This window comes from Macaca fascicularis, chromosome 3 (genome assembly GCF_037993035.2).
Source record: "Macaca fascicularis isolate 582-1 chromosome 3, T2T-MFA8v1.1".
Classification (NCBI taxonomy): domain Eukaryota; kingdom Metazoa; phylum Chordata; class Mammalia; order Primates; family Cercopithecidae; genus Macaca; species Macaca fascicularis.
This window is the reverse complement of record NC_088377.1, coordinates 2,464,745-2,482,623: the sequence shown is the minus strand read 5'-3', so window position 1 is coordinate 2,482,623 and position 17,879 is coordinate 2,464,745. Positions and strand designations below refer to the sequence as shown.

Below are 17,879 nucleotides of genomic sequence, written 5' to 3'. Positions count from 1 at the left end.
ATTTTAAAGAGCCTCCCTTTCTCTTAGACAATTTTGATTTTATTTTTTTATAACTCTTTGAATATCCTTTCAGTGATTAGTAGAGGTTGTGGAAGAACTGTAGGCTTAACCCACTTTCTGGGACTGAAGGACTCGATGCTCCTTTCAGGAAATGACAGGAAAGCCAGGAAGGCTAGGATGACATTGTATTAGCGGGTGTGCTACAGACACGCACAGTGCAGGTGCAGTCTCCACACCAGCCACAGTGTGAGGGGCGACTCTGCAGCCCATTTTGACAGATGCAGAAATGCTGAGAAGATAAGTCACCTTGAAAGAGGATAGCTGGCCAGCAGTGAACCCAACAACCAGGAGCTCTCGCTCCTTTCCCTCGTGGCCATAAATGGCTCCGTTCCGTCACACAGCTCCCAGAAGAGTGTGTGCTTCCTGAGTGGCAGGCAGGGAGGGAGGTGGTCCTGAGCCAGTGGGATGTGGTAAGGCTGACGTGGCTTCTGGAACAAGCCCTGGGGCCTGTATGATAATTTGCTTTACTTTCCCCACCGCTGTCTCTGGCAGCCTCCTTAATCGAATGGGCATGGTGATTCCTCATCTCTTTGTTCCTATTTGTGATCCACGCCCTCTGTCGCTCCCTTCTCCTGGTGTCTGAACCACCCATCACTGTCCAAAGTGTCTTTCCACGGTCATTGCTGTGCCCACAACACCTCCAGGTTCTCAGTGTGCCCGATCTAAGTCCACACCCTGCGCTTGGTGGAGACGTGTCTTTTTGGATCATGGAACTTTTCATGGGGCCACCACAGTAGTTTCCACAGACAATCGAATGATCACACCAACCTTTCTTTTCTTTTCTTTTCTTCTCTTTTCTTTTCTTTCTTCCTTCCTTCTTTCTCTTTCTTTCTCTTTCTTTCTTTCTCTCTCTCTCTCTTTCTCTCTTTCTCTCTTTCTTTTTTTTTGATACATAGTCTCACTCTGTCACCCAGGCTGGAGTGCTGTGATGGTGCAGTCCCCGCCTCCCAGGTTCAAGCGATTCTCCTGCCTTAGCATATCGAGTAGCTGTGATTACAGGTGTGGGCCACCACATCCAGCTTCCTTCCTTCCCTCCTTCCTTCCTTCTTTCCTTCCTTCCTCCCTCCCTCCCTCCCTCCCTCCCTTCCTTCCTTCCTTCCTTCCTTCCTTCCTTCCTTTCCATCTCTCTCTCCTTTTCTCTTTCTTTCTCTCTCTCTCTCTTTCTTTCTTTTTTTGTATTTTTAGTAGAGATGGGGTTTGGCCATGTTGGCCAGGCTGGTCTCGAACTTGTGGCCTCAAACGATCCATCCGCTTTGGTCTCCCAAAGCGCTGGGATTACAGGTGTGAGCCACTGCACCCGGCCAGATCACATCATTTCTTAACTCAAGCGGACACTCTGGGGATCTGAGTGAGCTGAGCTGCAGAGATTAAATGGCCTTGGCTGGGGGAGGGAGGTGATGGGAGGGAATGTGAGTCTGGAGAGCAGGGTGGCCCACGGCTGGGTCTTCTGCAAGTGACACACATTTGGATTCTTCTTTTCCGGAACGTAGTCTTTTGTTTTATTTGACTCTCTTTCGCCATGGCTGGCTGCCCAGCACAACGCTGGAGACACGATGACAGCAGCCTCTCGTCTTGTTTCCAAAGTTAACAAGAGCACCTCCCGCAGCTCCACACTAAGCCAGTGTTTGACACAGCCTTGGTCTCAAGCATGCAGTGTTTTTTCACTCTAGGTTACCAGGAACTTTGCCTCAGGCTTTTAAGGAAAGAGTGTTTGTTCGTGTGTGTGTGTGTGTGTGTGTGAATGTGTGTGTATGTGTGTGTATGTGTGTATATGTGTGTGTGTGTGTATTGTGTGAATGTGTGTGTGTGTGTGTGTATGTGTGTGTGTGTATGTGTGTGTGTGTATGTGTGTGTGAGTGTGTGTGTATTGTGTGAATGTGTGTGTGTATGTGTGTGTGTGTGAGTGTGTGTGTATTGTGTGAATGTGTGTGTGTGTGTATGTGTGTGTGTGTATGTGTGTGTGTGTATGTGTGTGTGTATTGTGTGAATGTGTGTGTGTATGTGTGTGTGTATGTGTGTATGTGTGTGTATGTGTGTGTATGTGTGTGTGTGTGTATGTGTGTGTGTATGTGTGTGTGTGTGTGTGTATGTGTGTATGTGTGTGTATGTGTGTATGTGAATGTGTGTGTGTGTGTGTGTGTGTGTGTGTGTGTGTGTGTTTTGTGTGTGTGTGTGTGTATTAATCTACTGAGAGCTCCAGTGGCTTTTCTGCTTCTATTTTATGAGTATAGTTAATGATACCCTTTGTAACTTTTGATCTAAGATATACATTACTTGATAATGGCTCATTATCCCCTTTTTCCCAGCCTTATTGAGATATAACTGACAAATAAGAATTATATAAATTCAAGGTGTACAACATGACGTCTTGAGACATGTACACATTGTGTGATGATTACCACGGTCAAGCTAATTAATATGTCCATCACCCACGCAGTTACCTTTATTTTGTGATGAGACATTTAAGGTGGACTCTTAGCAGATTTCAGTGTTACTGCGTTGCATTCTGTGTCACGGCCAACTGTCCCCGTGCTGCACACGAGGTTTCCAGAACTGACTCATCCCGCACAGCGGAACCTGCATCCTGTCATCAACACCAAAGTGGATGAAGCACACAGTTCTCGCACACCTGTATTAATAATCGCTGAAAGGATATGTAAAGAGTTATGAAAAATGAAAACTCCCTGCACCCCCGGCCCCTGTGAACCCCGACTCTACTCTCTGCTCTGCTGAGCTTGGCTCTTAGATTCCACATATAAACGAGGTCTGCAGTATTTGTCTTTCTGTGGCCTGGGTCACTTCTCCTAGCATAGTGTCTGCAGGTTCATCCATGTTGCCACAAAATGAGAGGATCTCCCTCCTTTCTTTTTTTCTTTTTTTTTTTTTTTGAGACGGAGTCTCACTCTGTCACCCAGGCTGGAGTGCGGTGGCGCGATCTTGGCTCAATGCAAGCTCTGCCTCCCGGGTTCACGCCATTCTCCTGCCTCAGCCTCCCAAGTAGCTGGGACTACAGGCGCCGCCACCACGCCCGGCTAGTTTTTTGTATTTTTAGTAGAGATGGGGTTTCACCGTGTTAGCCAGGATGGTCTCGAGCTCCTGACCTCGTGATCTGCCCGTCTCATCCTCCCAAAGTGCTGGGATTACAGGCGTGAGCCACCGCGCCCGGCCTCTCCCTCCTTTCTATGGCTGAGTCGTATTCCATCATGCTTATACACCACATTTTCTTTATCCACTCATCTGTTGATGGACACTTATGTTGCTTCCGTATCTCGGCTGTTGTGAATAGTGCTGCAGTTAACATGGAAGGTCAGGTATCTCTCTGAGATCTGGCGTTAATTTGTCTTGTATATACAAGATTGCTCATCACATGGTAGTTCTATTTTTAATTTGCTGAGGAGCTTTGATACTGTCTTTCATAATAGCTGTATGTAACAGCTTAGTTTTTCTTTAACGTAGGCACATAGAATCTCTTACTTTATCTTTTTAAATGGGATTGATTTACAGTCCTCTCTCCCTCTCTCTCTCACATACACACACACAATTGTTCCTGGTTTTGGCATCAGGATGTCACCAGTCTTACTAGAGGAATTCAGAAGATCTCTGGCTTCTTCTGAGCTCTGGAATATTTCATGTATCACAGGAAGGTCTTATATTGAAGGCTGATGATATACACCTTTAAAACATCTGAATCTGCCTTCTGAAGAATATCTTTCAAGACCATTTCCATATTTTCCTGGACATCATTGTATTAAAATTTTCATTTTATTATTCAGTATTGGTAATTTATACTTTTTAGAACACAGTACATTTCATTTATATTTTCAAATTTTAGGATATATATATCCATGCTACTTTCTTTTACATAAAAACAAAAATCTCTGAATCTGTGGGCATGTTTATTTTTCTATCTTTAATGTCTGCTTGTTTTTATTAGACTGTATGTTTATTTTCTTTAGATTTTCCTTGATGAGCATCTGTGGATTTTTGTGGACATTTGAAAAGAGGGGGTCGTGTTCCTTCTTGTTGGAGATTGTTGAATAAAAGTTTCAGAAAGCGTTGTGGGTGGTAAACTTTCTGGATCCCTGTTGTTTAAGAACAGCCTTCCCACTGACACCTGCCACAGCAGAGTCTAGGTGTGGAATTACTTCCCTCTGCCTTAGGAGAGGTTGGGCCATGAATGTGTTTCATATTTGCACAGCTTTAATCTTCTTGTGAAGCTTTTACTTTTTCCAGAACCTGGCACTCTTCTCTCCTTCTTGTACTTCATTCATTTCACCAGACCCCTCCCCAGTCACTGTCATCAGCTGTGTTCATGCCCTCGGTCCCATCTTCTTTTAGTTCAAGGAACTTTTATTCCCATATAGGTTTGATGATTTTCTTCCATTCTTGGCTTCTCTCCCCGCTGTGATCCTGGTTAGGATCACAGACCCTGAGTCTCCTGGGTTCATCTCCCTTAGACCTCATGCTTTTCTTGGCTTCATCTCTTTGTCCTTCTGCATCGGGTCTCAGTCAATCATTTTCTGAACTGGGGGTCATGGTGTCAGCTCTTCTGCCTTCAGGGTCTGTCATGCAGACTGTCATTGAGTTTCGTATGTTCAGAGTGTCATGATTTCAGTCTCCAGAAACCCAAGGTGTTTTCCTTTCTTCTCCTTCTCCTTTTTGTTAGCACTCTCTTCTTGTTTCATGGAGTAACGGCCTCTTTGTTTCCTGCATCATTGTTTGTTTAGACTTTGCTTCTCTGTCATGCTGTGATTTCTTCATGTATCTGAGGACCCTTAGTTGTTGTTCACGTTTTTAAGTGAGGGTCTAAATTGTTTGGCTTTCATTGCTGAAAGGTTCTCTGCGTGTAGACACGTGTATTCTTCTCACAGAGCAGACACTGGGGCTCTCAGGAGGAGGCCTTGTCTGCTGCTGGCTAAGCACAGGGGCTTTGGTTCATTTTGGCAACCAGAACTTCCTGGGGTGAGGTCTCTTTCTCTCCATACTAGGACCCAGTCTGGGAGCCTCCTGGGCCACCCCTGCCCTGCCTAGCTCTTCTGCTGGACTCAGGGCACCAGGCGGTTCTTCTTTAGAACTCAACCCTCAGTTAAAGACGCCTGAGTGCCCATGGCCGTCCTCCTGTGCTGTCCCTGTGTCAGGGTCTCCGGGAAAAACCATTTGTCTTCAGTCCTGCTTCTGCCTCTCTTTCTGTTGAATTTTACAGTCAAGAAAACCTGATCTTTCTGTCTTGCCTGTCCCAGAAAATCCTTAGTGACGTGGTCTGCAGATGGCATGCCTGTTTTCTATCACTGTTCTGGCACCATTCATTTTTGTTTGGATGAAGGGGAGATGGAGGCATTGGCGAGTAGCCAGCCCAAATAGGGCTTAGGCTTTTAAAAAAAATTTACCAAGAGAAAATTCACAAACCATGAAGCTGACCTGCTGCAAGGACATATTCCATTTGTTTTTAGCATATTCCCAGTGTTTCTCAGCCATCATCAATATATAATTTTAAAACATTCCCCCCTCCAAAAAATCACACCAGTCAGCACCATTCCCCATGTACCCCTCCCCCAGCCTCAGGCACCTACTCATCTACTTTCTTTCTCTGTAGATTTGCCCATTCTGAGCCTCTCATACAAATAGAATCTCTGTAGATTTGCCCATTCTGAGCCTTTCATACAAACAGAATCCCACCAGGTTTTATACCAGGGATGCAGGGATGGTTTAACATTCACAATTCAACAAATATGATACACCACATAAACAGAATTAAAAACAAAAATCACATGATCATCTTAATAGAGGCAGAAAAAGCTTTTGACAAAATCCAGCATCTCTATGATTAAAACTCTCAGCAAAATCAATATCCAAGGGATATACCTCAATGCAAGAAAAGCCGTCTATGACAAACCCACAGCCAACATAACACTGAGTGGGGAGAAGTTGAAAGCACTCCCTCTGAGAACTGGAAAAAGATAGGGATGCCCACTCTCACCTCTTCTCTTCAATATAGTACTGGAAGTCCTAGCCAGAGCAATCAGACAAGAGAAAGAAATAAAAGGCATCCAGATCAGTTCAGAGGAAGTCAAACTGTCACTGTTTGCTGATGATATGATTGTACACCTAGAAAACCCCAAAGACTCCTACAAAAAGCTCCTAGAACTGATAAAAGAATTCAGCAAAGTTTCCAGATACAAAATTAATGTACACAAATCAGTAGCTCTCCTATACACCAACAGCACCTAAGCTGAGAATCAAATCAAGAACTCAATCCCTTTAACAATAGCTGCAAAAAAATAAAATACTCAGGAATATACCTAACCAAGGAGGTGAAAGACCTCACAAGGGAAACTACAAAGCACTGCTAAAAGAAATCATGGACAACAAACAAACAGAAACACATCCCATGCTCATGGATGGGTAGAATCAATATTGTGAAAATGACCATAGTGCCAAAAGCAATTCAATGCAATTCCCATCAAAATGCCACCATCATTCATCACCGAATTACAAAAAAAATTATATAATTCATATGGAACCAAAAAAGGGCCCGCATAGCCAAAGCAAGACTAAGCAAAAAGAACAAATCTGGAGGAATCACATTACCTGATTTCAAACTATACTATAAAGCCACAGTCACCAAAACAGCATTGGTATAAAAATAGTCACATAGACCAATGGAACAGAATAGAGAACCCAGAAATAAACCCAAATACTTACAGCCAACTGATCTTTGACAAAGCAAACAAAAACGTAAAGTGGGGAAAGGACACTCTATTCAATAAACGGTGCTGGGATAATTGGCAAGCCACATGTAGGAGAATGAAACCGGATCCTCGTCTCTCACCTTATACAAAAATCAACTCAAGATGGATCAAGGACTTAAATCCAAGACCTGAAACTATAAAAATTCTAGAAGATAACATTGAAACACCCTTTCTAGACATTGGCTTAGGCAAGGATTTCATGACCAAGAACCCAAATGCAAATGCAATAAAAACAAAGATAAATAGCTGAGACTTAATTAAACTAAAGCACTTTTGCATGGCTAAAGAAACAGTCATCAGAGCAAACAGACAACCCACAGAGTGGGAGAAAATCTTCACAATCTATACATCTGACAAAGGACTAATATCCAGAACCTACAACAAACTCAAACAAATTAGCAAGAAAAAAACAAACAATCCCATCAAAAAGTGGGCTAAGGAAGTGAACGGACAATTCTCAAAAGAAGATATACAAATGGCCAACAAACATATGAAAAAAGCTCAACATCACTAATGATGAAGGAAATGCAAATCAAAACCACAATGGGATACCACCTTACTCTTGCAAGAATGGCCATAATCAAAAAATCAAAAAAGAATAGATGGTGGCAAGGATGTGGTGACAAGGGAACACTTCTACACTCCTGGTGGGAATTTAAACGAGTACAACCACTGTGGAAAACAGTATGGAGATTCCTTAAAGAACTAAAATACCATTTGATCCAGCAAATCCACTACTGGGTATCTACCCAGAGGAAAAGAAGTCATTATACAAAAAAGATACTTACACACACATGTTTACAGCAGCACAATTCGCAATTGTAAAAATGTGGAACCAACCCAAATTCCCATCAATCAAGGAGTGGATAAAGAAACTGAGATATATATATATATATAATAGAATACTACTCAGTAATAAAAATAAATGAATTAATGGCATTCACAGAGATCTGGATGAGATTGGAAATTATTATTCTAAGTGAAGTAACTCAGGAATGGAAAACCAAACATCATATGTTTTCACTCATAAGTGGGAGCTAAGCTATGAGGATATAAAGGCATAAGAATGACACAATGGACTTTGGGGACTCAGGGGGAAAGGGTGGGAAGGGGGTGAGGGATAAAAAACTACAAATAGGGTGCAGTGTATACTGCTTAAATGATGGGTGCACCACAATCTCACAAATCACCACTAAATTACTAATCCATGTAACCAAACACCACCTGTTCCCCAATAACCTAAATAAAATATAAAATAAAAATATAAAATAAAAAAACCCAAATAGAATGTCACCACATGTGGGCTCTCACTGAGCATCATGCTTTCAAGGCTCGTGCATGTTGTAGCCTGCGTCAGTATTGGATTCCTTTTCATGGCTGAATAATATTCCCCAAGGGAATGGGCCACAGTTTGCTTGTGTGGATGGGCTGTGTTTTGCTTTGTCCTCTGATGGACATTTAGGCTCTTTCCGCTTCTTGGCTACTGTTAGTCATGCTGTGTACATGGGTACACCAGTCTTTGGCTGCTGTCAGTGGTGCTGTATACATGGGTGCACAAATCTGTGTGTGGACATTTGTTTCATTCCTCTGGGGTAGACGCCTAGAACTGGAGTGGCAGGATCACAGGGTCACTTCGTGAGTGACCATTTTGAAGGACGGTTTTCCAAGGTGCTTTCACTTGGGGTTGAAGCTCTGATGAAGCAGAAGACACATTGAATGAGGACCCAGAGCAGGGGTCAGAGGTGAGACCTGGACACCAGGAGGTGTCCTCCCTGGGGATGGCCAGACAGGCTGGGTCCTGTCAGAGCCTCGGACGAGGGCAGGTGGGGACAATGACAAACATGGAGGAGGTCAGAGAGCCAGCCCTGGGCCCTCCTCCCGGCTCTCTGTTCTGACCCTGTGGCCATCAGTGGGCACAGTGAGGCGGGTGGGACTCAGACATGCATATGTGGGGAGCCCCTCCCCAGGATGGCCCTGGAGCCCTAGGATGAAGGCTCCGCCCCCGCCAGCTACCCGGAGAACCAGGGCGGGAAGCAAACATCTCTGTCCCTGGAGGCCTTCATTTGTCCCTTCATGGGGACCTGGCTTTGCTTCTAAAGAGGTGGACGAGGCTGTGTCAGTTTGGCCTCCGGCCCGGGGAACGGCTGCTGCTGGGTGGTCTGTCCTGGGTGGTCTGCCTCCAGGGGAGTGAGGGAGGTGGCTGTGCTGACCACAGTGAACTCTGTCGGGTGGGACTCCGGGAGGTCCTGGTGCTGGGGCTGGAGGCCTCTGGCATTGACATGCAAGGGTCATTTGCTGGGGCAGTAGCCAGACCTGGGCTCTTAAATGCGCACAGCAACCAGGCAGAAAGAGTGTGGCGGCTCGTACCACTCGCCCACCGCGGCATCCGGTACCACGTCTCAGTACCAGAGCAGAAGGTGGCAGGCAGAGCTAAGGGCTATTTGGGAGAGACCTGGGAGGCTGGGGGTGTGGGGACAGGGTCCTCGGGGTCAGAGTTCAGGACCACGGGACCAGGAGGGAGCCAGGACCCTGAATCTCTAGGCGAGGCTGCTTGGGGCAGGGGGGCCGCAGGCTTGGTTAGTGGGTGCCATGGTCCCTGCCCATCTGTGCTCTCGCCAGCGATGCCTGAGCAATGGGTATTCAAGAACCCCATGAAGAACCCCAGGCTTCTGGGCTCAAGTCCTGGGGGAGGGGCTGTCCCACGTCTTACTGTGGAGGAGACGAGGGCTGCAGGGACGGGCACTGTGGTCCATAGCTGGTCTCCCCAGGGGTAACAGGACCGGTGAAGCTGCTGGGTGGAGCCAGGCCCTGGGTGGGCTACCCCAGTCCTGGGGGGCAGCCATGGAGCTGGGGAGGGTGAATGTGGCTCAGGGGCCCAGAGCTGTTGCCAGGGTCCACTTTGTCCCAAAACTCCTGGCCTTGGTTCCAGAGGCAGCTTCCCTAAGATGGGCTGGAGTGTCACGTGCTGGGGCTGGGGGCCCACGGGGCTAAGAGGGAGCCTGGCCTTCAGGGTTCACAGAGGCCAGCACCAGGCGCATTGCTTCCTGCCTCATCCCACGCCCCTCGGGGTCCACAGACAGGATCGAAGGTCGACAGAGACAGGGGCAGCTTTCCTAGGACTCAGAGGGGTGCTGCCCAGGGTGGAACCAGGCCTGCTGGGGGTCAGGACTGTCCCTGCAGTCAGGGGTGGCATCACTTCCCACCTCACCCTGTGCCCCCCGGGGGTCCACAGACAGGACAGAGGTTGGTGTGAGACAGAGGCGGCTTTATTAGAACTCAGAGGGGCACTGCCCAGGGTGGAACCAGGCCTGCTGGGGTCAGTTCTGCAGAACTTGGGTCTGGGGGAGCAGCTGGGGTCCCCCATGCAGCCCGCATCTGGGAAGGACTGGGGGAGCATCTTGGTCCCTGAGACAAAGAGCCTGCCCCATATTCTCAGGGTGTCAATGCCAGATAGGGAGGAGCTGGCTGGGACCCCTTGGAGGTCAGCTCCAGGTGGGAAGGGACTCTGGATGACATTCAGCGCCGTCAGCAGCTGGACTTCTGGCCAGAGCAGAAGCTGTAGCAGGCTGGGCGGGAGCACATGGGGCGGCAGAGGAGGGACACGCAGGAGGCCGGGTAGCAGCAGCTGGTCTGGCAGGAGGAGACGGGCACGCAGCAGGTGGACCTGCACACGGGGCGGCAGAGGAGGGACACAGAGGAGGAGGGTCTGCAGCAGGAGGTGGTGCAGCAAGCTGGCTGGCAGCTAAACTGCTGGCAGCATGATGTGGAAGCCCCAGAGCAGACGGGCTTGCAGCAGACAGACTTGCAGCAGACAGGCACACAGCAGGCCTGCTGGCAGGGGGAGGAGGTGCAGTAGGCTGGCTGGCAGCTAGATTGCTGGCAGCATGAAGAGGAATCCTCAGAACAGGTGGGCACACAGCACACAGGCTTGCAGCAGACGGGCACACAGCAGGACTGCTGGCAGGAGGAGGAGGTGCAGCAGGCTGGCTGGCAGCTAGATTGCTGGCAGCATGAAGAGGAATCCTCAGAACAGGTGGGCACACAGCATACAGGCTTGCAGCAGACGGGCACACAGCAGGACTGCTGGCAGGGGGAGGAGGTGCAGCAGGCTGGCTGGCAGCTAGACTGCTGGCAGCACGAGGGTGTGCAGGAGCTGGTGCAGCCTGATTGGCAGGGGCTGGCCTCACAGACCGCCTGGCAGCAGGGGCTGGACACACAGCTCACTGGGGTGCAGACCAGGGTCAGGCAGGGGGTCAGGGTGCAGCAGCTGGGGGTGCAGCAGGGGGGCTCACAGCAGCTCTCTGGGCAGTCGTCCACCTGCCAGGAGTCAGAGCAAGAGTCACAGGGACCAGGAAGGCAGACGCGGCTGCCATAGCTCATGTTGCTGGAGCAGACGGACGTGGTGGACGCGGCCATGCTGGGGGTGAACTGGCAGAGGGTGAGGGAGTGAGCGGATGAGGGAGTGAGCCTGTGAGGTGCTGGGGTTCTCGGGCTTTTATTCCCCCTGGCCTTGTTGTCGCCGGGCCCACAGCTTCCCCTTCCGTGTTGCTGAAAGCTGGAGTCTGCCGGGATTAGGGGTGTTTGTTTGCCTATGATGTGGCCCAGCTCATAAATCTCCCATCACATCTGGGCTGTGTCCCATCCCACGTGGATCCCTGGGGGCAGGAGCTGGGGTGGGCCTGGTCCAAGCTGGGTTCTGGCAGCTGGGAAAGCTGCAGGCAGGGGCATTGTCCAGTCCTGGCCCCAGCAGTCCCAGGACACAGACTCCCTCTGCAGGCAGCTGGCCTTAGGAAGTGTTCTTGTGGTGGAAACTCCTCATCCAGCGTGGTCCTTCCCCCATCATGGGACGCAGGACTGTGGCCGTCTTCTGAGGGACAACCTGGTTCCCAGCAGCCTTCATTGACCTGCCCGGGGCCATGCGGGGGCAGCTGTACCTGTGCCCAGACCTCTTGCCTCTGAGCTCTGGACGACTTGTCATCCCCACAGCCTCTGCACCTCCTGCCCTGTTTCGTGCCCACCTTGTCCTTGTGTTTCGGAGGCAGCAGGACCTGTGTGTTCCAGGCAAGGACGGTGGGCTCGGCCCCTCCCTGCTTAGACAGCATGACATCCTCCTGGGCTGTGGTTTTGGGTTCTGAACCTGCAGTGTAACCAGGCTGAGCGGTGGCGGTCAGCAGCCCTCGTCCCCGCCTAGGGTGGCTCCTCTGTGTGCTCTGCTTCTCCGAGGCAGCCCGTCAGTCCCCACCCAGCCTCCTGCGGGGCCCATTTCCCAGCCCTGTCTTCCAAGCCCTGTGCCAGGCCTCTTAGTGTCACCACCTTAAAATTAAGGGACATCTGTCCAAAGAACCCGCACGGAAGACACAAAATGGGTCCAAGGGACATTGATCTCACTGCAACCTTATTGCCAGTGTAAACCAAACATAAAGCCGAAGCCCCTCAACTGACTAAATGGACCCCATCTCGGTCATGGGGACCCCTGAAACACTGTGTTCCTGGCCATGACAGGGAGGGAGGTCAGACACGCCGCGTTACACCCCCTCCCTTTAGGGTTTAGACACCAACACTGCCCCGTATTAAAGTTAAAATAGAGACGGTAAGACCCACAGAACAGACTCTGTGACAACAAGATATCAAATTACAAACAGGACCTCAGGCCACACCAGGCAAGGGTCGAGCTGAGTACCCTACACTGAGAGGACGGACTCTGCTCTCACACCACGGCTGCTGCCTTTTCTCCAGCGGCTAAACATGCACTGGCCCCGCCATGAGGATGAGCAAGATTCAAACGACCACGGCCCATCCACCTGCAGACGCCAACTGACCACGTCCCACAGCCGTGACCACAGCTCTGATTGGGCGGGAGACTGACTTCAGGAGCCTCCTCCTGATAAGGGACCCAGACCGTGGACCGGCTCCAGCTGATTTACAGAAGCTACCTCTTGAGAACCTTTGTGTCCCGAGAAGACCTCCGAGGTTTACAGCCTCACTGAGACACACTGACGTGTTAAGATTCCACCCTACAGGAAGTCCTTTTTTTTTTTTTTTTTTAATACGGAGTCTCGCTCTGTCTCCCAGGCTGGAGTGCAGTGGCGCAATCTGGGCTCACTGCAAGCTCCGCCTCCCGGGTTCCCGCCATTCTCCTGCCTCAGCCTCCCGAGTAGCTGGGACCACAGGCGCCCGCCACCTCGCCCGGCTAGTTTTTTGTATTTTTAGTAGAGACGGGGTTTCACCGGGTTAGCCAGGATGGTCTCCATCTCCTGACCTTGTGATCCACCCGCCTCGGCCTCCTAAAGCACTGGGATTACAGGCGTGAGCCACCGCGCCCGGCCAAGAAGTACATTTTAAGTGGTCCATATTCAGAAAACAGGCCCTGGCAAGTCCAGGCAGCTCCCTTGCAGATGTGACAAGCCACACGGTACAGACATCTGGGAAGAGTGATAAGACTCACAGAAGTCAGAGGGGAGGAAGCAAAAGTGGGGGACGGTTAACCCATAAAAGGAAAGAAACTTTTGCCATTGAGAAATCAAAACGTAAAGTGGGGAAGGGGACAAGCTGTAACCTTATAAGGGGATAATGAAACCTAGGTGACGTCCGGGAAGACTGCGACCCCACAGGACTCAGGCTGCGAGGAACGGGGGAGGGACCTGCACGCTAGGGGATAAATTGCTTGTTGAAACTGTGCTGGGTGTGCCTGCCCATCAGACACCTGGTCTTGTAAGACCGTCATTAGAGTCTCACTTTCACTGTTCCTCACGCCTCTACTTCCATTCTTTGGATTTGGACGGGTGACCGTGTTTCTCACAACCCCAGAGTGAAAACAGGTTGTATGTTACATGCATGTTTGTTCGTTTCCTCCTTCATGAATATTCACTATTCCTCCATAACCTATTGCACACGTGTATTTAGCCAACCTGGTCAGCGTGGAGCTCCTGCCCCAGCCCCTCCCGTTCTGAAGTGCCTCCTCCTGGCCCTGGTCTTGGCCAGAGCTGTGCTTCCCAGCCTGCAGGACGGCCTTCTTGCAGGCTGTGCCCCTGTAGAAGAAACAAAGTCTCCTCTTTTTTTCCAAACTTACAGATCTGTGATTTTTTTGAGATGGAGTCTCAATCTGTTGCCCAGGCTGGAGTGCAGTGGTACAATCTCAGCTCACTGCAGCCTCCACCACCCGGTTCCAGCAATTCTCCTGCCTCAGTCTCCTGAGTAGCTGGGATTACAGGCATAAGCCACCATGCCTGGCTAATTTTTGTATTTTTAGTAGAGACAGGGTTTCACCATGTTGGTGAAACCAGGCTGGTCTCAAACTCCTGACCTCAAGTGATCCACCTACCTTGGCCTCCCAAACATGCTAGGATTACAGGCCTAAGCCATTGCACCTGGCCAGATTGTGATTTTTTTAAGTGAACACAAGCAGTCACTCAATTCTCCTCTCAGGAAGCAGCTACTTTCACCCATTTATTCTCTTTCTCTCTGTCTCTCTCTGTCTCTGTCTGTCTCTGTCTGTCTGCCTCTTCCATGTATGCACACATACACACAACTGTCTGCCTCTTCCATATATGCACACACACACACACACACACACACACAACTCCTTCTCATTATTCCCAGAGGTTCTGTTCTATAAAGTCTCCACCAGCAGCGAATAACCAAATACTGAACCAGTGCTCCTACAGGAAGAAGCACAGGATTATGGTCTCATGAGCCTCTGATCACAACATTCTCATCAACCAATCAATGCATAGACATGTCTTATGAGTGCTTCCGTCTAAAGACACCTTATTGCATCTATATAGTTGATTTATCAACACTGAACTCACAGCCAACGGCCCCGTAGAGCCTGAATGAAGTTGGTTGAACACATGTGTTTTCTCTGTAAGACGTGCTGGAGCCTTCTGAGCTCCGGACACCGAGCAGCACAGCAGCACCGTATTGGGACACTTTAAACAACAAGATCGCAGCATCAGGGAGGAACGCGCGGCACTGAGGAGAACGTAACAAGGACACCTGTTTACCATATGCGAGCTGAGACAGGAAAGCAAAACATCACCTCATTCTGTTATGCATATTGTCAACAGATATGTACATACACATACATACATATAATGCCTCTGTATACATAAATTTTTAAAATACAAATTATGTCATACTCTACCTACTATGCTTTTGTAAACATGGAGCTCCTTTCCTCTGCATACATCATGATCTCTCTCTTGTTTACAGCTGCATAGAATTCCATGTTGGTCTGTGTGTTCATTTTCCATTGCATGTAATGAAGTACCACAAGCTTAGTGGGTTCAAATAACACACATTTATCATCTCAGTTTCTGTGGGTCAGGAGTCCAGGCACAGTTAAATTGGGGTCTCTGTAGGGCCGTATCAGAGTGTCTCATCTGAAGGTTCAATTGGAGAAGGATCCACTTCCAAGCTCATGTGATTGTTAGCAGAACTCAGTTACTTGCAGCTTCTTGGATTAAGTGCCTCAGTTTCTCACCAGCTGTCAACCGGAGGCTGCCACCATCTCTTTCCATGTGGCCTCAATGGGCAGCTCACAATGTGCTGGCTTCTTCACAGCCAGCCAGGGAGACAGATTCCTCCCAAGATGAGCATTACGACCTTACGTAATGGGATCATGCACGTCCCATCACGTCTCTGTGCTCCTTGTGTCTATACACATGTCACAGGCCCACCCACACTCAAGGGGTGTGGGGCACACAGCCAATGACCACCAGGAGGTGAGGGATGTGGGGCCACCCTAGAGTCTGTTTCCCACTGTCTGGACAATCTCATGGCTGTGATACCTTTGCACATACCGTGTATCCACCCAGGAGTATCTACAGGATGTCAGCCTAGTGATTCAGGCTCAAAGGCATGAGATTTTGAATTTTGATGCATAGCAGCAAACTGCCAGCCAAAGCTGTGGAACCATCCTCAGCCCAGCAGCAGCGAGTCATCTGGGTAGTCTGCCCACACCCTCACCAACCCGTAGCGGGAACATCAATGGTTTCCATTTTTTCCAATATAAAAAATGATATATGGCCATGAAATTTGTTTTATCTCATTTTAAATGGGGCCGAGCATGTTTTCACATTTAAGAACCATGTATATTTCTTTCAGTTGTCCCTCTGTATCCTTTGCTCATTTTCTGTTATGTTGCTGTTATTGATCTTAACTTGTGGGAGCTCTTTGGATATTAAGTAAATTAGCCCTTTCTCTGATATATGAATAGGAAATGTGTTTCCCATATTGTTGTTTGTCTTTCGACTTGGTTTATGATGTTTTCTCTCCTGCAATTTAAAAATTCTTATGTAATTAGTTTTATCGGTTTTTTAGATGGCTTCCGTGTTTTACTCAAAACTTAGAATAGCCCTTTCTACTCTGAGATGATTTTTCTTTCCTTTCCTACCATTATCGACAGGTGTATTAACATCCCCCACTATGATTTTCCCTTTTCTCTATTTCTACTTTTAGCTGTCAGTTAAAAAATTAAAAAACAGTTTTTATTTTAATTTTTTAATTTTATGTTTTAAGCTATGTAATTAGATACATCCAAATTTAGAATTGTTACATCTTCCTGGTAGGTTGACTCTTTTAGCTTTATACATTTCTTTCTTCATCTCTATTGCTCTAAAATCTACTTTTTCTGATATTCATAAGTCACGCCAGCATTTTAGTTAGTGTTTGCATGGTGTATTTTATTCCATTTTGTTACTTTCAAGCTTTCTGTGCTCTTTTTCTTTTTTTCTCTCTCTCTCTTTTTTTTTTTTTTATGGAGTATCACTCTTGTCACCCAGGCTGGAGGGCAGTAGTGCGATCTCAGCTCACTGCAACTTTCACCTCATGGGTTCAAGCGATTCTCCTGCCTCAGCCTCCCAAGTAGCTGAGATTACTGGTGCCTACCACCATGCCCAGCTAATTTTGTATTTTTAGTAGAGATGGGGCTTTATACCATGTTGGCCAGGCTAGTCTCGAACTCCTGACCTCAGGTGATCCGACTGCCCTAGGCTCTCACAGTGCTGGGATTACAGGCAGGAGCCACGGCACCTGGTCTCTGTACTCTTGTATTCAGGTTCTGTATCTGGTAAGCAGCATGTAGTTGTTAGGTTTTCTATTTTTTATTCAGATCAACAATATATTTTAATTGGAATATCTGATACTTTAACTTATTGACTGATATTTAGTTTATACCTATCTACCATCTGATTGTACAATTTCTATTTGTCCCAAATTTTAATGATTCTTTTAGAAATCACTTCCTGTCTATTTTGGATTAATCAAGTATTTTTTATTATTTATTTTCCTTCTTCTGTTCTATTCATTATTCATAAGATATGGCAAGGCTTCTCTTCAGTGTGCTCAACCTTTTATTCTTTAATTCCTAGTACCCCGCCCCCTCTCTTTCTTCTCCTTTTCTACTTTCTGACTTTACTACATGCCCAGGCATGCCGCAGCATCGGTGGTGTTATCAGCACCAGCTCACATTCCATTCCGTGTTTAGGAAAAGACTGGCTCTCCAGTTTGCCATAGATGACCCCTTCCTCCTCTCCCATGTCTCCCATTACGCATCCACCTTATCTAAGAAAGTTTAAATGTTTAGCCAGTCGGGTCTAGTTTAAATTGTGCAGTCCAACCGCAGCCAATGGGGAAAGGACACGGGGCAGGAGTCTTGTTAGGAATAAAAACTTCTAGTGTCTTTTGTTCTGTGTGCTCTCGTGGCAACCAGCCATATGGGAAACACCCTTCTGCACAGAAGTAAATTTGCTTTGCTGAGAAATCCTTTGTCTAAGTGCCCATTTTTCCTTACGACTCTGAGCCTTACTTCTAACATTATTGTTTGTACATAGTTTTTGCTGTCTCTTCAGTGGTCACTTTAGAGATTATAGCACACATTCTTAGATTATTCAAGTGTCAGCATTCATACATCAGCATTTCTACCACTTCCAAAGCAATCCTGAAACCTTAGAAAACTTTCACTCCATTTATCCTTCTCACCTTTTATTGTTAATGTCATCATGCATTACTTCTCTGCTTGTAGTTTAGACCCCACAAGACATTATAAATATAATAATATTACCCTTTCAG

The 17,879-nt window shown here is 47.8% G+C and overlaps 2 protein-coding genes across 3 annotated transcripts in view; both read right to left on the bottom strand.

Moving 5' to 3' along the window:
• Nucleotides 1-17,879, bottom strand: part of TSPEAR (thrombospondin type laminin G domain and EAR repeats) — a 226,175-nt gene that overhangs the window by 95,641 nt on the left and 112,655 nt on the right. The window lies entirely within an intron of this gene.
• Nucleotides 10,313-11,279, bottom strand: LOC102122740 (uncharacterized). 2 transcript variants are annotated; one of them, XM_065541304.1, is made up of 2 exons: nucleotides 10,846-11,279; nucleotides 10,313-10,638 (listed from the first exon to the last, which is right to left on the bottom strand). In XM_065541304.1, exons 1-2 carry the CDS (start codon nucleotides 11,223-11,225, stop codon nucleotides 10,335-10,337), a joined length of 684 nt encoding a protein of 227 aa, XP_065397376.1. In that variant the 5' UTR covers nucleotides 11,226-11,279; the 3' UTR covers nucleotides 10,313-10,334. The 2 variants fall into 2 exon arrangements, with proteins under 2 accessions (XP_065397376.1, XP_065397375.1); XM_065541303.1 differs by having other exon boundaries at nucleotides 10,313-10,763; nucleotides 10,860-11,279.

Bases quoted from the DNA above. Each gene is read 5' to 3' on its own strand.
- LOC102122740 (XM_065541303.1), bottom strand. From the start codon at position 11,225: ATGGCCGCGTCCACCACGTCCGTCTGCTCCAGCAACATGAGCTATGGC. The intron at 10,764-10,859 runs GTATGCTGTGTG...TCCTGCCAGCAG, and splicing joins TGCCCGTCTGCTGCAAGCCT to TCCTGCTGTGTGCCCGTCTG.